The 20513-nt window shown below is 37.9% G+C and overlaps 1 protein-coding gene across 1 annotated transcript in view; it reads left to right on the plus strand.

Moving 5' to 3' along the window:
* Positions 1-19813, plus strand: part of PKHD1 (PKHD1 ciliary IPT domain containing fibrocystin/polyductin) — a 578800-nt gene extending 558987 nt beyond the window's left edge. The window contains exons 67-68 of the mRNA XM_006170441.3: positions 564-683; positions 18551-19813. Coding sequence (XP_006170503.1) covers positions 564-683; positions 18551-18984 — 554 coding nt within the window. The 3' untranslated portion in view covers positions 18985-19813. The remainder of the gene's footprint in view (positions 1-563; positions 684-18550) is intronic.
* The last annotated feature ends 700 nt before the right edge of the window (positions 19814-20513 follow it).

The raw sequence follows: 20513 nt of genomic DNA on the forward strand, positions 1-20513 counted from the left end.
GTATAAGGTATTTTATATCATTAAAAAAATTGTCAACGGGCATGTGCACTCAACAGAGAAAGAGAGACAGGTAGAGAAAAAGTGAGAAAGGATCCTCACCATGAAGGATGGTCATGCCACAATCCCTTCGCCTCCATTTCTACTTCCTTTTGGGATTTTGAGCACACGTGGACACGCACCTGGCATATTTTTCAATTCACTGTGTCTGGGACTTGAACTGCATAGTCAGCCATGTGGGAGCCAGCTGCCTTAACTACAATGCCACCAAATGGACCTATGTCATTATACCTTACGTTTTCAATATATTATTTGCTTCCTATTGCTTGTATGAGCTATCTTCCCAAAGTCCATGGAAAAATGTTTATTATAAAAAACTGTGATAGATATCAGTTTTTTCCTTGCATCAAATTAAACTCCACAAATGATCTGAAGTCCCCTCCTATGTCACGATCATGAGGTGGGGTGGGTGGTATAGAAGGGAAACACCGTCATACTTAGAGTTAATTATAAATCAAATATTTTTTTCTGGAAAAAACCCTCTTTTTCCCTTTTAATTAATTCAGAAATGAAGCCTGAAGAGATTTCTGAATCCCAGACTAATGATCAAAAGAATCATATCCATGCCTCATCCAAACGCCGAGTATCACAAAAGACTGAAAAAGATGATACCATGATGGGAGAAGGTAAGCGTGGATGAGGGACTGATTCCTGCAGGAGAGATCCATTGAGGAAGAACTGTAGAATTCCTCTCCCTCTGGTTGTAAATTTCTGAAGAAATTTAGTTCACAGCCTCTTCGTTAGTTTTTTTTTTTTCTACTTTTTGTGAAGAAAATTTTACCCTAGTGCAAGAATACACCAGTTCAGCTTATTCACTCATCTATTAACCAGTTATGTGATTTGACATTTATTTTTTTTCTAAATAGAAGAGTATTGGTTTAACATTTGAGTTCATTACATAGAGAAAGAGGAATCTCTCCCTTAGCTATTGCAATACTGCCAATTTGGCAACATTGAACTTGGAAAAGAAGTGTAGTTGCCAAATACTAACTACACAAATTACATTGAGTACGTAGTCTTTAAAAAATAAGAAAATAAGTCAGTTTTGTTAAGCTCTGCATTGTTGTTTAGTTGTACTGTAGGCAAAATGTATTATTTGCCTGCATTGTGCATAATTCCAGATGATTTTACTTGTACTGTTAAATTGCCTTTAGAATGATGCCAAACAGAGAAAAGATAAGCATTTGCCTCAGACCAATGCTTTGCCCTAGTCCGACTAAAAAATGCAAAAAATAGGAAAACAGTGAGTGGGCAGAACACAAGGGGGCTTTGCCAAATGTAAATATGATATATAAAAAATATCTGTATAATGTCCATGGGTCTGAATCATATTGAAACATATACTCTAAATAAAAGAATATTTCTATTTGTTCTGAATCAATTATTGCATTTTGTAGTTGAAAAGGAATACCATTCTTCATAGTCCTTAGTACATATTTAACCAAAAAACAACAGTCCAATGCTACTTCATTTCTATGTAGTTGAATGAGCTCTGGTGTGTGTGTGTGTGTGTGTGTGTGTGTGTGTGTGTGTGTGTGTGGGTATGAGCCCATGTGTATGTATGTGCATATGTCAGGTTATTTGCTTGTTTTTATTTTTTCCCTTGAGTGAAATGAAAGTTTTTAAACATTTTTTTCCACAAGTAAATTGGTAACCATGCACACTCCAGGACATGTACCTGTACCTAAAGGCAGTAGGGACATGAGGCAAGGTGGAGTGTTGGTGTGAAAACAATAGAGACAAAGAGAATGGGACAGGAATTCTTTTTAGATTTCCTCTAAGGCTGTTTTAATTTTAGTTTCTAGAACCCTCTTGCCCATATTATTCCAGGAAAACTCAGGACAGGTGTTTGAAAACTGCAATCTGAATCTAATTCTTCATATTCAGCTACATTCTTCAGTGAACAACAGGAGTGATGTTGTTCTCCCTTAATCTAATATGGCCATCTACATGAATCTCAGTTGCCTACTTAAATTAACTACATTAAGCAGTCTACAATGCCTGGGTGTTTTATTAAGGAACATTTTTTATGTGGTGGCTTATTAATAAATGATCAGACATGAGACCAGGGACAGGCTCCTGTGGAAGAGTTCAGATTGAAGAGATGGGAGCATCAAAGAAGCCGTTCTGTTAGGACATCCAACTTAAAAATAGAAAGACAAGTTATCTGAATCCCCCCCTGGGGATCAGAGTGAATTTGTTTCCTTATCTTCTAAGCTTTGTCCAAATCGTAAGAGCATAATTTCCAAGGCAAGTAATGAAGCATCTCCTGCTTTTCTTTGGAAATTATTACCAGCTACAAAACACCCAATTATTGCTAGCTTTAAATACATTTTGTTTTATTCCGTCATTTTCATGCTACTTTAGTTTCCCTTTTTCCTCTGTGTTTTTAAACTTTTGACATTTACTGATAAAGTGATCAGCTGTCTCTCTCATCAGCACTTTGCTTTCACTAAGCACTTCAATGGCACTTAAGACTAGTTAGCTAATGGAACTAAGAAGCATTTCTACTAGATTCAAATGGGAAATTCACCATGTGGCAGCTTTTTTTTTTTAAAAAAAAATCATATGGATGCATAAAGATGTTACAGAGTTGTGATGGGAAAAGAAAGGAGTAAATCGTATATCCTCCATATTGTACAGTTGCTATATCATCTTTCAAAATTCATATCTGCTCATTCACTCTGCTATGAATCCCCATTGTGAGTTGGAAACACAGAGAATGTGACAGTTACAAACATGGAACCCAGGAATCAGATGGACTGGGTTTTAATCTGACTCTACTGTTTATTCAGAAGCCCTGAACAAGACAAATAACCCATCTGTGCCTTTCATTTTTGCCCATCAGTAAAATGGCCATAATAATATTATCCACACTTACAGGTAGTATACAAAGTGTATTAATATCAGTAAAAAACGCAAAAACATTCCTAGCATATAGTGTGTCCTATATATGTATAATTTAGTATTGGGCTTTTTTATTATTATTTAAAACTCAAAGCCCTCTAAGATGTGACTCTATCCTATCCTCCATTTTTTTTTTTTTAAGAAAGTTTTTGCTATAGGGCACATGCGCTCGCCAGAAAGACCAAGAGAGACAGAAAGCGAGAAATCACCCCCAGGGGAGATGGCCACACTGCAATATCTTCTCCTCCATTCTCCTCTCGGGATCTTGGGCATGCATGCACATGCGCCCAGCGTGAGTTTAAGCCACCAGGTTCTGGGCTTGAACCATGGTCAACTACATGGGAGTACAACAACATAGCCATTACGCCAACTGCTGGGGCCCTGTCCTATCCTTCTAATCTTATTTTTGTTTCACTCTCCTGTTCCTGCTCACACTCACCAGCCTCCTCATTCAGGACTTGCCTAAAATCTTCTTGCTTGTTTGTTCTCACAGTCTCTTTCATTTGGATTCATTATCTTCACCTGATGAACCTCCACCGGGTTTAGCACTAGCTGAAATGAAATTTTCTTCGTAAGACTTTCTTCAGTTCCTTCTTCCTCAATGAAATTGAGTATTTTTTTCTTGGGTTCAAGGAATACTGAATGTGTGCCTCTATGGTAGTACCTATAGTCTTTGGAAATCATTATATACAATGCCTTTCTGTTTCCACAGGCCGTGGTTCTGAACCAGAACAGTTTTGCTCCCTAGGTAGGGCCATTGATTTATCTTGGTTTATTCAATACAATCTCAGTTTTAAAATGGAAAGTCTTGCATCCCAGAAATTCTTTCAGTGTCATACAAATCAGGACAGTTGGTTACCCCCTCTAGAAGACTTTTACAATTATCTGGAGTCATTTTTGATTCCTCAGCTTAGAAGAGAGGGAGTACTTCTGGCATCTCTATTTAGAGATCAAGGATGTTGTGAACATCTTACAATGTATAAGACCACTGCACAACAAAAATTATCTGGCTCAAAATATCAGTAATGCCAAGGATAAGTTACCAGGCAGAAACTATTAATCATCTTTTTAATATTCAGGGGAGAGTTTGCTGGAATGACTTAATGAATACAATTAGATTTTTATCCCCCAATAAATATTAAGTACTTACTTATCTCCTGATACTTATTTGGTACATTATAAGGTCCTTTCTGTATAGTTACAAGTTGATGTCTGATGCCCTGTCTTTTCTGAATTTCCAGTATGGTTGGGATATGAGAATAATATTTAGGGGGAAAATTCCAAGCATTAGCAATGAAGTGTAAAGCAATTTAAATTAAGAATTTAAATATGGGAGAGAATGCTAAAGGAGATAAAAATATGTTATCCTTAGTTACATGTTTAGCCCCTCTAGCTCTTAAATCATATCACACTGTTTCAAATCCTATTTGCTAAGGGCTTGGTTGTCCAGTCTATACAAATTCAGGTTCACAGAAATGCCAAGGAAGAAGTCCTGCTCTGCTCTGTCAAAGCTCAGTTTGCATCACTCCTCAGCTATTCCCTTGTTGCTCTCGATTGGTTAAAATACACCCTCCCAAAAAAAAAATCTCTTAGGCTACACACCTCCGAGTTATTGTTTTAAATTTCTTTCATTATAGAGAGAGAGAAAAGCATTCTTAACAGGATCTCACACCACTATCCAGCCTCCAGCCTCTTCAGCTAACCATAGTCATAGGTGCATCCACAGGGCATGTGCAGGTCAACCAGGGAACTGAATCCACAATTTTCTATGTGGATCCAGCACTGTTACTGTTATACCACTTAGCCAGCCCATCTTCAGCGTTATCGTTAACTCATAGCTCTCCTTTACCACCCTGCTCTCTTGCTTCCAAATTTTATCAATTTTACTGCTTCAATGTCTATAGTTTTCCTCTCCCCATCTCTGCTTCATTGCACAGATCCATCTTCAGTTCAATCTCATTGAATATATTCCTTACAGGTGTCTGCTCTTCCACCCCCTATCCCTTTCCACCCTCCCAGGGCAGTATTCCCCATATGCAAGATAGTCCTACCTATTTAAAAATATCCTTCTCTTTTGTACACATAAATCTAAAGTCTCCTATTCCTTCTAGTCCCAAATCAATACTATTTTACTTTTTCAAATTCCTTTATCTTTAAAAAGTAGTTCCACCTAACTTTTTTTTGTTTATGCAACTGTTCTTTCAGTTTTTAATTAATTTTTTAAATTTTTTTATTCCAATTTCTTTTATATATTCAATCACAAGTTATTTAGCTTGCAAAGTTAATATTCCAACATGTGTACATTTCTTACCAGTCCAGTTAATACTATAAAGTTATCTTCAATAGATAACCCATTTCCTTGTACCATAAATTACTTCTCTCTCTATTTTTCTCCCTAATGTCCTTTCTCAGCATCTACTCTTTCACCCACTCTTTTCCCACACTGTATCTGGTATTCACAATCATTTACTATGTTTCTGTATCTTTTAGTCATTCAGTTTCGGCCATAGAGTGCAGACACTCTATGGTATATATTAAGTGGAGACATACAATGTCTTCCCTTAATAGCCAGGCTTGCTTCATTCAGCAGTAAATCTTTCATATTCACCCACTTTTTGTCAAAATCCAGGGTCTTTTTTTTTTTTTTTTGACTGAGTATTATTGCATAGAGTATATGTGCCACACTTTTTCAATCCATTCTTTTGTTCGTTGCCATTTGGGTTGGTTCCAATCAGCAATTGTGATTAATGCCACAATAAATATTGATGTGCAAGCACTTTTTCAATTATAAATTCTTCTATCTTCTGGGTAGATCCCAAGGAGTGGGACTGCTGGATCATATGGTAGCTTTATTTGTAGATCTTTGAGGAATCTCCAAATTGTTCTGCACAGTGGCTGAACCAATTTACATTCCCCCCAGTAGTGTAGGAGAGTTCCTCTTTCACCACACCCCTGCCAGCACTTATTTTATTTATTTATTCTTTAAATCTTAGTCATTATAACTGGGGTTTGATCTGCATCTCCCTTACAATGAAGAATGTTAAGCATTTTTTTAATATGCATTTTGGCTATTCTTTTGGCTATTAGTATGTCTTTTTTAGAGAGGTGTTTTTTTTTTTTAAACTTATTCCATCTTTTTTTTTTTTTTAAGAGGTTTTTGCTATAGGGCACAAGTGCTCGCCAGAAAGACAGAGACAGACAGAGAGACAGAAAGGAAGAAATCACCCCCCAGGGGGGATGGCCACACCGCAATCCCTTCTGCTCCTTTCTCCTCTCAGGATCTTGGGTACGCATGCATACGTGCCCGGCATGAGTTTAAGACACCAGGTCCAGGACTTGAACTATGGTCAACTACATAGGATCCAGCAACATAGCCATTACACTAACTGCTGGTCCCCTCCCATCTTTTAATAGGGTTAATCATCTTTTTGGGGGACAGCTGCTTGAGTTCCTTGTGTATTCTGGTTATCAGCACCTTATCTGATGCATAGTTTACAAAAATATTTTTCCATTCTGAGGGCTTTCGATTCACACTAATTACTGTGTCTTTTGCCATGCAGAAACTTCTTAATCTGATGTAATCCCACTTGTCTATTTTGAGATTATTGACTGTGCTTGCAGGTCTTATTTAAGAAGTTTTGCCTACCCCATTGTCTCCCAGAGTTTCCCCAGTGTTTTACAGCAGCAGTTGTATAGTTTGAGGTCTTAAATTTAGATCTTTAATCAACTTTGAGTTGATTTTTGTCAATGGTGGGACTTAGGGGTTCAGATTCATCTTTCTGCAGGTGGGTATCCAGTTTTTCCAGCACCAATTGCTAAAGAGGTTTTCCTTTTTCTACTGGATTTACTGGTACCCTTTGTCAAAAATCAATTAGTTGTATGTTCAGGAGTTTATTTCTGGGGACTGTACATATTCTGTTATATTGCTTTTCCAATACAAGGTCATCTATGAATCCAGGCAAATTGTATAATTGTCTTTTTAAGATCTCTGAAGAATGTCTCTGGCACTTTGATTGGGATTGTGTTTAGTATGTAGATAAATTTGGGTAGAATTGACATTTCGATTATATTAATTCTTCCAATCCAGGAACATGGGATGTTCTTCCACTTTTTGTGTCATTCTCAATTTCTTTTTTTAGCTTCTCATACTTTTCCTTGTAGAGGTCTTTAACTTCTTTTGTTAGATTTATTTCTAGGTATTTTATACTTTTTGTGGTTATGGTAAATGGAATTATTTATTTCATTTCTATGTTGGTCTGCCTACTCTGGGGCCAGGGTCAGTTAGTGGCCCTGCCTCAGTGTCCCTTACAAGCCACAGGACCAGAGATGGATCTAGGCTCTGCTGGAGAGCTGGGGGCTAGCCTCCTCTTAACTTTTATAACACTTCCCTGTGTTCACTTAATGTCTTTTACTAGAAGAGCCCTCAAAAACTTTATAGAATACACATAATCTGAAAAAACTGTGCATGTATTTTAAATATTTTTGCATTAAAATAAATTTCTTTTATTCTATTTTTCCACAAGTCTTTCAAAGTCCCCTCATATATGTAATATATTGATAGTTTTTATCTTACCAAGATCCTTTGGTTTACATTCTGTATGTTTTCTAATTTCAGCAGAACTTTCAACACATGGTTTCTTATATTAGACCTATTGGCCATATTGTGAATTTTGTGTAAAGTAAAACAACCCTAAACTTGTTTCCATATGTACAAATCTATAAAAATAACAGGTAGAGGGGATTTGAGGGATGGTCTCAAGATATCTGGTAGCAGGGAAGAGCAAAACAGTTGACTTCCTAGAAAATTAAAGCTACATTTGGAAATTATTAATAAATAGCATGTACATGTAAGAAAAAAGATATAAATATGTCCTACTTTAAAACATGAATAAAATCTGGGAACCAGCAGTTAGTGTAATGGCTATGTCACTGGACTGCCACATCCGGTGACTTGAAACTCACGCCGGGCGCGTGTGCGTGCGTGCCCAAGATCCCGAGAGGAGAATGGAGGAGAAGGGATTGTGGCGTGACCATCCCCCCTGGGGGGTGATTTCTGGCTTTCTGTCTCTATGTCTCTCTCTGTCTGGTGAGCACACGTGCCCTATAGCGAAAAAAAAAACCCTTAAAAAAAAAAAAAAAAGAAGAAAAAAAAAACATGGATAAAATCTAGCACTTGGGACCAGCAGTTGGTGTAATGGCTATGTCGCTAGAGTCTCATGTAGTCAACTACAGTTCAAGTCCTGGACATTATGGCTTAAACTCATGCCAGACATGTGTGCGTGGGTGCCCAAGATCCTGAGAAGAGAATGGAGGAGAAGGGATTGTGATATGGCCATCTCCCTTGGGGGGTGATTTCTCGCTTTCTGTCTCTCTGTCTCTTTCTGTCTTTCTGGCGAGCACATGTGCCCTATAGCAAAAACCTCTCCAAAAAAAGAAAGAAAGAAAGAAAGAAAGAAATATAACAGAATATGTACAGAATATATGATAGTGAACGAATGGTAAGTTATCTCAGAAAAAAAAATCATAAAAAATATGATGGAGCTACATGAAAAACAAGTATATTTTACTGAACCATTTAGTTTAAAATGACAACTTGAATACATAAAACATTGTAGCATGTTTTTCATCAAATTGACTAATATTGAAAATATCTTACTTATTCCCAAATTAGCTTGGGTTTAATAAAATTTTGATCATTTGCTACAGTGTAGAACATCATAAGATTATTCTGAAGTGAATCAGAAAATATAGACCAAAGATATATAGAAGAAATTTTCTGAAGAAGTAATTTTTATGACTGTGATACCAGGTTTTGGTTGCTGTTTCTAATGTCTTTTCACTTGCTAGATCTACAGAGAGAGAGAGGATGGGAAAGTGAGGAATAACCTCCCTGAAGGGATCCTTTCCTCCATTTTCTTCTTAGGATTTTGAGCACACACGCATACACACGCCTGTCATGATTTTCTAGCTTCTGAGTCTGGGTCGTGAACTGTAGTTGGCATGTGAGAATTCAGTTCCTTAATCACCATACCATCTGCTGGCCCAAGAGTTGTTTTTGTTTGTTTGTTTGTTTGTTTGTTGTCATTTTGTTATTTAATTTGCTAAAGGGCAAGTGTTCTTGAGAGAGAGAAAGAGAGAGAAGGAGAGAGAAAGAAAGAATCCCCCATAGGGGATTGTCACAACACAGTCACTTCATTTCTTCTTTCAGGAATTTGAGCATGCACACACAAGTGCCTGGTGTGTTTGTCACACTGCCAGGTCTAGAATTCAAACCATATAGTCAGCCATATGAGATCCAGCTGGCTTAATCACCAAGCCACCGGTTGGTCCATATGTTACTATTCTTAAGACACTGTGATACTGATACAAAAAGTATGTGAGCATCTTAGCTGAAATAGTCCCAGTTAGATAGAATAGATATAGATGTATAGATATAGATATTACAGTTTTACATATGATAAAAGATAAAGTGAAAATGAAAATAAAAAGTCTTATAAATGAGACTGGTAAAGTTGACTATTTAGAACATTTATCAATCTAGATTCATACATCAAAGGAAAATTCTGGGTGGATTAATAAATTAAATTGGGTTTATTAAAACATATCCAATGCTAGAGTATTACAAAAACAATAAAATGGAGATCACTTATGATACAGTGTGGGATCAAAGGAATGTTTTCTGCTTTTCATCTTCCTCTAATTTTCATACCTTCCTGACTAGTCATGCATTGCTTATTAAAAATAAATAATAATTTTTACTTAAAGGCATAAATAATCCAGACAGGAAACAGACAATTGTTTTTATTAATTGCTGTATATACATTCTCTAATATGTGGCAGGACTATTGCCTTACTTGGCAAATGAGAAACTAAGGTGGTGAATTTTCTTTTTGTTGACTGAGCAGTTGGCCATCTCTCTGGTTCAGACCCTGTGGAGGTTCAAAGGTTCAGGCAATGATATGGATTGGGTCAGGTCACCCAGCACTGAATGCTGCACTGGAACTGGGCTAAGAAAATGTAAATAGGGTGGGGCGGGGAGAGGTCAGGGGAGAAAGGAGATTTACTGTTAATGTTTTCATTGCAAAATAAGCCAGTGACTAGTATTCACATAAAATTTTTAAAATCACAAGCTTAGTGTATATTTGTTGCTCAAGAAAGTCTTGGAAGCTGCAAGAGGTTAAGGCTAACTGGGGAAAATTACAGCTATCGGTGAACCTGGAAGGACCCCACACCACTGAGTTCTTTTCATAAAGAATGAATACATATTCCCCATGTTTTATCTCTTTCTCCTAAAACTTGATCATATCCTCCACTGGGACTCTACGAGGCGTGGAGGGGCAATTTGAAATCTCATCTTTCCATTTTAATGGGGGCTCATCAACAAGGCAGAGGTGGAAAGGAGGCATGCCAATTCATGTGTTTTGATACTCACTATCCTTCCTTCCCTAAAACCCAAACATTCAGCTGAATGCCTTAGGACATATATCTGCTATAAATTCATTTTTTATCTAATTTGTCTGAGATCTAAGCTTCCTGTGGAGGTCCGAGATCAAAGGATCTGATTCCTTCTGATGTCGGCGCTGACACATAATGTGTGCTGACTTAGTTCTGTCTATAACCTCACAGTGGGAGGCGACCAGCCTCCCTGGGCACCTTTACACAGTGAACTTTCATTTCGGCTAGGGAGTCTGTCAGGTATGCTGCTGATTGGAGCTGCCATGTAAATAATTCATGGGAGATTTTTAAATGTTTTGGGTCTGCAAAGGAAAGCTACACTTGTGTTAGTCTTTTATGAATAGATGCAGACTTGAAGAACAAGGGGAGACAGATTTCCAATGAAGGTCTCTCAAAAACAGGATAACAATATCTTCAACGGATTGAAATAGGTGACTTGAATTGTTTGATTCCTCTTATATGAAGTACTATTGGTTTTACCAAGGGATTCAAATTCAAAGCCTTTTTTTTTTTCTCCTTTTTTTAAGTTCACTTCTACCTGACAATTTATTATTCTTTTTCTTTAGTTATTTGCTGATCCTGATAAACTATGTCTTTTCTTCCTGGTGAGAACAATGATTATGAAGATGATACCAAGCTCAGTGCTTGGCATAGGACTGGGCATAATTAGGGGACAAGGTTGATAGTGGAGAAAAAATTCCTTCCCTGAAGGAACTCAGTGTCCTAAGAGGAAGATGAGACTGTTACACAAGGACAGGTGACCAAGAATAGAAGCAGCTGTACAGGTCACATGAGAAACCACTCAACAAGTATTGAGGCATAAATCAATGTAGTTTGAGCTGTCAAGAAACATTTCTGGAAGAACTTTCAGTCCCATAGGAAAGCTAGTATAAGCTGAAAGTTCTCATTGCTCTAAGCAACAGAATTGTCCCATAGTTGTGTGGCTAGGGCAGACACATACTAAGCCAAAGGAATATGGAAAAGGAAAGAGGCAATATTACTAACAGGGGCCGAAATAGTAATTGATGTATTTTTGAACCAATATTAACGTGGTTATCTCATATTATTGCTCCAAATTGAAAAGATTTTACATAAATTTATATTATGTTTTTACTTTATTTCATTCTCACCTCATTTTCCATCCATTTGTTCAATTAAATTGAAGTAGTAAGTTGGTAGTCTATCCCAATACTGTTTCTTACAGTAGATTACTGTCTCCTAACTCAAACCAAGACAGCCATCAATAACTGAGTGAGGAGTAAAGGCCACAGGTTGTTATATTAACATCTACATTGTCTATTTGAAGAGTGGTTAATGAGTTTGATGGAGAGATGTGAGAAAAGCAGGAATAAAAAATGTAGATGGTGTATTGCCACCTATGCCCCAAGGCTTTAAGACAGATTTTTTCACTGTAAGACACATGAACGATGACTTTTCCTATATGTATGCAAACAAACTTTCTTCTTAATTACCCATTGCTGTTTTGAATATTACACAATATTGTATGGAGCACAAACTCTGGAGCCCAAAATCTTGAAGTCTTTAAGTAGTCCCCAACGTCTTTGCCAAGAGGGACTAGTTTTGAGGAAGACAGTTTTTCCAAGGACTGGTGGGTACAGGTGAGGAGATGGTTTGGGAGTGATTTAAGCACATTAAATTTATTACATTTATTTATGCTGCCACTGATCTGGCTGGAGGCAGAGCTCAGGTGGTAACCTGAGATGGGAAGCAGCTGTAAATGCAGATGAAGCTCCTCTCCCAGCCACTACCTCCTGCTGTGCAACTCCCTGTCCTAACAGGTTCAAGATTTTGGGAAGTTAATCTCTCTGAGCCTCAGTCATTTTCCCTAAAAGGAAAACAGGGTTGTTATGAGGACTAAATTATATATATATTTATATTTATTTATATATATTTATATATCTATATATAAAATATATAATTACATATAATATTATTATACATATATTATAATATATTATGTATTATAAATATTATTATACAGATATATAATTTATATTATATATAAATTCAAAATATGTGGTAATTGCTATATAAATGTTACTTTAAATGATTATTTGCCTTTCTCTGAAAGAACAAATAGTAGAATGCAAATATCATCTAATAAGGGTACTTCAAATTCGTGGAAAACTAAAATTAAAGCAAGTTTTTTTTAATAATTATTTTATTTAACTTTATTTATTTATTTATTTTAATTTGGCCAGAGAGAGACAGAGTGAAAGAGAGAGGGAAAGTGAGAAAGCAAGCCACCAGATCTGGGACTCGAACCATGGTCAGCAATGTGGGAGTCCAGCACCCCAACCACCATGCCACCTGCTGGCCCCTAAAGCAAGTTTATTTTGACTCACAGTTTTCTTAAAAATCAATGCATGGGGGCCAGCAGATGGTGAATGTTTACATCACTGGACTCCCACATAGTCAACCATGGTTTGAGCCCAGGACCCAGAGGCTTAAAAGTCACGTCAAACATGTGTGCGTGTGTGCCCATAATCCTGAAAGGAGAATGGAGAAGAAGGGATTGTGGCATGACTATCCCTTGTGGAGGGCTGATTTCTCTCTTTCCATCTCTCTGTCTCTCTGGCAAGTACATGCATCCCATGGCAAAATCTCTTTAAAAAGAAAATCCATGCATAGTTTCTTTATAGTACACGTGTTTTCATGAACTTTTTGAACACCCCTTGTAAGAATGCCTGTAACATAGAAATAATCTTGAATTTCCCTTAATTTGCTTTGAAAAAGCTATAATAAATAGACCATTTTAATAATTGAACTACAATACCTTATCATTTATTTAAAAAAAGTCCTATACCCCTCAAAATGCAATGTGTTATGAAAATGAAAAACTGAGTTCTGGGATACACTCTGAAGGAAGTGAGATCTTTTTCAAGATGAATGAAAGGAAGCAGAGAACTTTGATGGAACAAAAACACACTTCAGGACTAGGGTGGGTTTTAAGATTATTCTTCATTTTGAGAGGTGGGATAATTACAGGGAAGAATTTTTAAAACTCAGGCTTAAAGTGAAATGCAGGTAGAGACTAAAGCTCTATACACATGTAAAATAATTTAAAGGAATTATACCTGGGCACTAGTTGACACTATTTTAAATATTAAAAATTGGGAGGGCTAGTCAAGTGGCATGGTGGTTAAGGCACCTGGATTTTACATGGCCCACTGCCTGGTTTGAGTCCTGGCTCTGGAGGCTTAGAAAATACACCAGATGTACGTGAATACATGCCAAATCCTGAGGAGAATGGAGAAGGGACTGTGGTGCGGCCATCTTCCCTGGGGAGTAATTTCTCACCTTTTCTCTCCCTCTCCTTCTCCCTCTCTCTCTTTCTCTGCGGTAAGCACACATGCCCTGTGGCAAACAAACAAAGAAACAAACAAACAAAAAACCAAACAAACCAAAAGAAATTGAAGTTGAAAAGAAAATACTTTAGGAAAACAATACTGTAATGTTTAGCCATTATTTACACTAAATTTTCATGAAATACTGCTGTGAAAGGTCCTTTCCTTTCTTCCCCCCAGTAGTGATTGTCCTTACTATCATCATCATCATCGTCATGGTAATTAAAAAGTCACAACAGAACAGCTGATCTTCACGGGGTCCTTCATAGTTTACAAGGTACTTTAACATGTAGTCCATCTGTTCTCATAAGGACTGTATGAGATAGCAAAGCAGATTATTCTATTTTAATGAAAAGGCAACTGTAATTCAAAGGTTAAATTACTTTTTCTAGAAAACCCAGCTATGGGTTCAATAGTTTGTCAGATTTCAAAATCTTTTTACCCTTATTATTGTCCTAATGCACATGTATGAGCACTTTCTCTTCTACCCACACACTAAACCACCCCCTCCACACACACACCATACACACACACGTACACTGATGCCGAGCACTAGACAGAGTGTGAAGATAGAATGGTTCTCTTTGCCTTTCCCCTAGTGCCTTTGTAGTCATGAAATGCCTTTTTAGATATCTCGTCTAAAAAGTGTCCTACTGAGCTGGCCCTGTGGCCTGGTGATTAAAGTGAGCTGGATCCCATATGGCCAATCTCACTTTGAATCCTGGCTCCAAGGGCTAGAAAAATATTCCAGGAATGTATGTGTTCATGCTCAAAATGCCAACAGAATGGAGAAATGCAGAAGGTATTTTAGCTTGCCCATGCCCCATTGGGGAATATTTGCTCCCTCTCTCCCACTCTTCACTCTCCCTTTTCTTCTTTGGTGAGTGCATGTACTCTTTGGCAATAATAATAATATAATAATAATAATAATAATAATTCCTACTTTCTTGACACCATTCTCAACATAAAAGGAAAGTACGTCATATTGCTATCAGTTACCAGTGAGATAGTTGCTATAGTAGATAAAAGCAGAGTAAGATCAAGTTACTGTTTTAAGAAAGTTATAACTTGAGTGAAAAAAATAAAATCCTTTCAGATCCCTCTGTTATTTTATAGTGTATTCAACAAATATTCATGAACATCCACAACCACCAGTAATACAATCTAAGAATTAAATCTCAATTGGTTTACCTTCATGTGCACCCAAGAGTTTTTGCTTTTGTTTTTGTTTTTGTTTTCCTGGTGCAGCAGAAATATACTCTGTTACTTTCTGTAGATCATAAGATCCTTCTACTTTTTATTCCCTCATCTGTAAATGGGGAGAGTGAGTACGAAGGTCCATGGCTCATACCTACATGTTCAATAAATATGAGAGTCTTCCCTCTCCACCTCACGTTTTTAGAATTTGGCAGTTCTAAACATGGCTCTTGATTCTGGCCTCCTTCTCCTTACCCACATCGATGTACATGCCCTAGGTTCTTAGTGTGTGGAACCGTGTTCAGTGGCCACCATGCACCTCGTTTCTTCTCATTGGCAAGCCCTGATTAGTGAAAGGACAAGCTCTCCGATGAAGACTCTCCAGAGGCTCCACATAATTTCTCCTACAATCTTATTTAATTACCTTTAAAAAGGGTTTCATTAATAAAATAGAAAAACTAGAAATGAAGAAAAATATGAAAACTTCATTCTTTTGAGATTTGATTGTGAAGTACTTTTGAAACTTCTAAAATAACCGAGGTACTTAGTAAATAGTTCAAGTAAAATTAAGAGCTGGCATTCAAGAAAGTTGGTAAGAATGAAATGTACATGCAAAATATAGACAAACTGGGGGGGAGAAAGACACTCCAAAATTTGACACTTTGGGTCACTCTTATTGATATTACTTGTTTGTTTATTTTAATGTCAATTCATATCAGTTTTCATTTTTTCTATTTTTTAAAGAATTATTTTAACTTTATTTACTTTACATATCAGTTTTCTATCTGTGTGAGAGAAAGGTAATTACAGGGCTATCACTTTAGGGTACATTTTTATTAAGATAAATTGTAGACAGAGTCAAAAAAGACACTTGTAGAATCACATTTAACAATTATGGGACCAGCAGATGGCGGAATGGTTATGTCACTAGACTCCCACATAGTCAACCACGGTTCCAGTCACAGTCCCCAGCAGCTTAACACTCATGCTGGGTGCATGTGCATGCATGCCCAAAGCCCTGAGAGGAGAATGGAGGAGAAGGGATTACAGCATGGCCATCCCCCCTGGGAGGTGATTTCTGTCTCTGTCTCTCTGGCGAGCCCACATGCCCTATAGCAAAACACTCTCTCTAAAAAAATAATAATTATGCTAAGTGGTCAATGCATGTGTTTGAACAGAATAGCTAAAAGATTTATGACTAAAGCAAGTGATTTAATTCTCTGTACCTTTGTTTCTCCTCTGTAATATGAGGACAATATTACTAGCCTCATGGGGTGGCTATGAGGATGAAATGAGTGAATGTGTGATTAGAGCTTGGCAAATAAATGTAATCTAAAGTACCAGTAATTTAATAACGATGGTAAGTGTAATGGTAAAGGCCAATATAATGAGAGTCTTTACTGTAATTCAAGTTCTGAGCAGGGCTTTGCATGTTTCCTCTTAACCTTCGACCTTGAGGTTGATGCTATCATTATTATTGTCTTACAGATGAGGAAACTGAGACACAGCGAGGTTAAGTACAATTTATACACTATTCAGCACATAAGGGACCAAGCAGGAAGTCTAACCACATGTTTTCTAATTCTAAGTTTGTACTAATTGCTGCTGTGCTATATAGCTTCTCAAGGCCATTTTTCACATACCTAATAACACAAATGATTATTCTGGTAGATTTTATTTGGGCGTGCCAGTAAAATTCTATATCTTCCTAGTTTGTTATCATTTATGGTTTCAACAACCTGATAGGTTAATGAGCTCATTTACATATGACATGATCACATTATTAGATATGTCTATAATGCATTCTTCAATGAATTGGGACAGATTAGGACAAAGGTGTTTAGATTATCTGTTCACCAATGCTGTACTCTTCTGAGTTGATTTTTCTTTCTTTCTTTTTTTTTTTTCAGAGGTTTTTCGCTATAGGGCGTGTGTGTTCACCAGACAGACAGAGAGAGAGACATAGAGACAGAAAGTGAGAAATCACCCCCTAGGGGGGATGGTCACGCCGCAATCCCTTCTCCTCCATTCTCCTCTTGGGATCTTGGGCACGCACGCACACGCGCCAGGCGTGAGTTTTAAGCCACTGGGTCCAGGACGTGAACCGCGGTCGACTACATGGGAGTCCAGCGACATAGCCATTATACTAACTGCTGGTTCCTGATTTTTCTTTCTTTTTGAGAGAGAGATTTTTGCCATAGGGCCTGTGTGTGCTTTTTGGAAAGCCAGAGAGAGCAAAAAAAATCATCCCTGGGGACTGGCCACTCCTTAATCCCTTCTCCTCCATTCTCCTCTCAGGATTGTGGCCATGCTTGCACATGCTCCCAGCATGAATTTCAAGCTGCCAGGTCAGGGACTTGAACTGTGGTCAACCACGTGTGTGTGTGTTTGGGGGTTGCCCAGCACCCTAACCACTAGGCAACCTGCTGGTCCCCTCAGTTGATTTTTAATGTTTTTTAATAGAAAAATAACACATAATGCAATGTCAAAGGAAGAAAACAATAATTAAAACAAGATTGCTAAAATGAAATATGTTTTAGTAAATTGCTAAGAAGCACCTAGGAATTACATAAAATTATAGAACCCAGACTGGCAGGTGGCATGGTGATTGAGGCACTGGACTCCCACAGGGCTGACCGTGGCTTGCTTTCTCCCTGTCTCTTTCTGGTCAAATAGAAGTATAATAAAAATAAGTAAAATTAAATAAATAATTCTTTAAAAACTAAATTGAAAATTATACAACTGAATCCCAGAGAGACTAAGTGACCAGATGAAAGTCAGGCCAGCAGGTAGGAGAAGAGGGTACGTGAGAAGGGGTACTCTTGCTACTCGGGTCTGATGTGCCTTCTATCCTTCCACAGTTACACGATATACCTGTACACACTCACGGAGATACAGTGGTTTTATGTTTTCATATTATCTCTACATATGCCTGTATTCACATGTTTATAAAATCAGAAATACTTAACTTGTGAGTTTGGCATAAAATACAAAGTATTAGTTAAGACTGCTTCACAAAATTCATTTATTTTCTTTAGAATTATTTTTTATTTAACTTTATTTATTTAGTTAGTTTAATTTGATCAGAGAGGGACAGAGTGAGAGAGAATAAGAGGGAAAGGGAAAGGGAAAAAGCAAGCTGCCAGGTCCAGGACTTGAACCGTGGTTGGTTATATGGGAGTCCAGTGCCCTTAACCACCACGCCACCTGCCAGCCCCCACATTTCATAATATAGGTGTGAGTTAGCCCACTGGTAAGGCCTGATTACAGTCTGCTTTTCGTATTTAAGCCTTGTGTTTTCAATGGGAAATCCTGGTTGACTCACATTGTGCACGTGTTTTTCTGGGAAACAATATTACCAAACTTTTATTATATGTTTAATATTAATTACAGATTTAGCATGGTATATAGTAATTTTAAAAATACGTTTTGTCACAAAGGTGCTTGGAAATGAATGAGCTGATATAACTTAATCTTTAATTAGTTGACAATGTCTTGTTGGGAATGATAAATGGGCAAAATGCCCATTTATCTGACTAAGAACTACATCCATTCTTTTACCACAGATATGAAAAGGAAGGTCATACTGGGCAAGCTGAACCAGCATCCCCATCAGCCACTGAACGGAGTGTCCCGAAGGAAGGTTAGCCGCCGCACTGTGGGAGAAGAAGAGGCTGCCGGGTCCACTCCCAGTATTACCAGCATCACTTCCCACGGGCCCAGCTGCATGCCAGGCTCTCTGGCTCAGCAGGTGAACCTGCAGGAGACTGGGGACTGGAAGGAGACCCAAGAACAGCTGCTCAGATACCAGCTGGCAGGCCAAGGTCAGATGCTGATGCTGTGCCCAGACCTCAAGCCGCAGAAGCAGCAGTTGCAGGGGGGTCTGTGCAAAGACAGTGGCGGCTTGGGGCGTTCCCAGGAGAAGACAGCCCCCTGCGGTGCCACTGAGGCATTCTGCCTTCATTCAGTGCACCCAGGGACGACTCAGGAGCAGCTGTAATCAGGGAATAGTATGAGTGCCTGGGCTGAAAGGCAGAATGTTCAAAATGTTTCTGGATAATAAGCGGGCAAGGTGAGGCTTGACCTGCAGGAACAACAAAGAAGGCAGAATGTGAACTAGGAATCCCTTTTTCAACTTTAAAGTAAAAGAGTCAAATAGTTGCCTGTAGACTGAAACAATGTCTGGTACGGCTTTTGTATCTAATACCGATAGTAGTTCAATGTTAGGAAAACAACATACCGTCAAACATTTTGTTTTTGTTTTTGTTTTGTTTTGTTTTGTTTTTACTTAAGCTGTTTATTTCTGATTTAACCCATTTAATCATGGTGTAGGGGATGGACAGTGTCAATGGTAAAACAGGACACCCCACAAGACTGACCCACACGGTCATTTGCTGGGTTTGCATCCAGAGACCTTTATGAATACGTAGGGCATCAACTTGCCCATTATCTGGAACTGACTGAGGCTTCAGTTCTTCTATGGAAAAAAATAAAATAAGTAAACTTTTAAAAAGTGTAATACTTATCTCTACCAGAAGGGGCTGTTATAAGCTTCCTCTGGGATGACCACCCATAGCGCTTTGGGCTTCTCTTAAGGAAAGGATCATTAAAAGGTCTGGTCAGCTACAGTTAGTTCTTCAATGTTACAAAAAAATTCCTTTATCCTATAGGAACATTTGAAGGACAGGAGAACACCCTGTTTGCTGATCTGTCAGACTTTACCTTCTAACCACAAGGCAACTTTCTGTTTGTTTGTTTTTCCCATGGATTTTATTTTATGTTTTAAATTCCGTCATTATTGAGAACCCACAATAAAGCAAGTATATCAAGTTTGAATGTCATGAGCATTTACACATGAAAATTGATATTTTTAATGGGCTTTGCTGAGATTTTAATAAAGGACAAAAATGTAAAAATATCAAGTTTGGGGAAGAAAATTGTCCATAAACCAGTTATATTTTTCAATGGTTCTTCTAGTAACTGGGTCAAGTTTACAACTGGGAGAAAACTGCACTGGGAAAACAGATACAAAAGTGTCCAAGTGCATTATCAACTGACTTCCTCATCAAATACCTACTTTTCGGGGAAGATAACGCACAGAGCTGTTCACAGGAGAAGAAAGTTTCTAGCGTGTGCAGCCTCTCTAGGCTGTGCTAGGAGTTCTAATGAAGACCAGAAGAAAAGATCAACTGATATGTTGATAAATTGGGTAAGGATGATAAAGGAAATCTCACCTGATTTGTGCATTTGTGCAAGACCCATCTCTGCTCAGTCTAAAGTACACTTTGAGCAGCCTGACCCCATTCTTGGTGCTGGATCAAGAAGGCTTCATGTTCCAAGATTGTAAAGCAAAGACAGCAGAAGTGAGAATTTCGAGAAAGAGATTGTGCTCGGTCCTGAAATGTAAACTAGGGCTTTCCGATCTCTGAAAGGTTAAGAGACTGTCCTTTGTTTGGGTTGGATCAGAGGAAGGAAACGTACTGTTCTATTGCCGAATTTTAAATAGTGATTCCCTGAAGTCCATCCCAC

Source organism: Tupaia chinensis, unplaced genomic scaffold (assembly GCF_000334495.1).
Source record: "Tupaia chinensis unplaced genomic scaffold, TupChi_1.0 Scaffold148470_1, whole genome shotgun sequence".
NCBI classification, from domain to species: domain Eukaryota; kingdom Metazoa; phylum Chordata; class Mammalia; order Scandentia; family Tupaiidae; genus Tupaia; species Tupaia belangeri.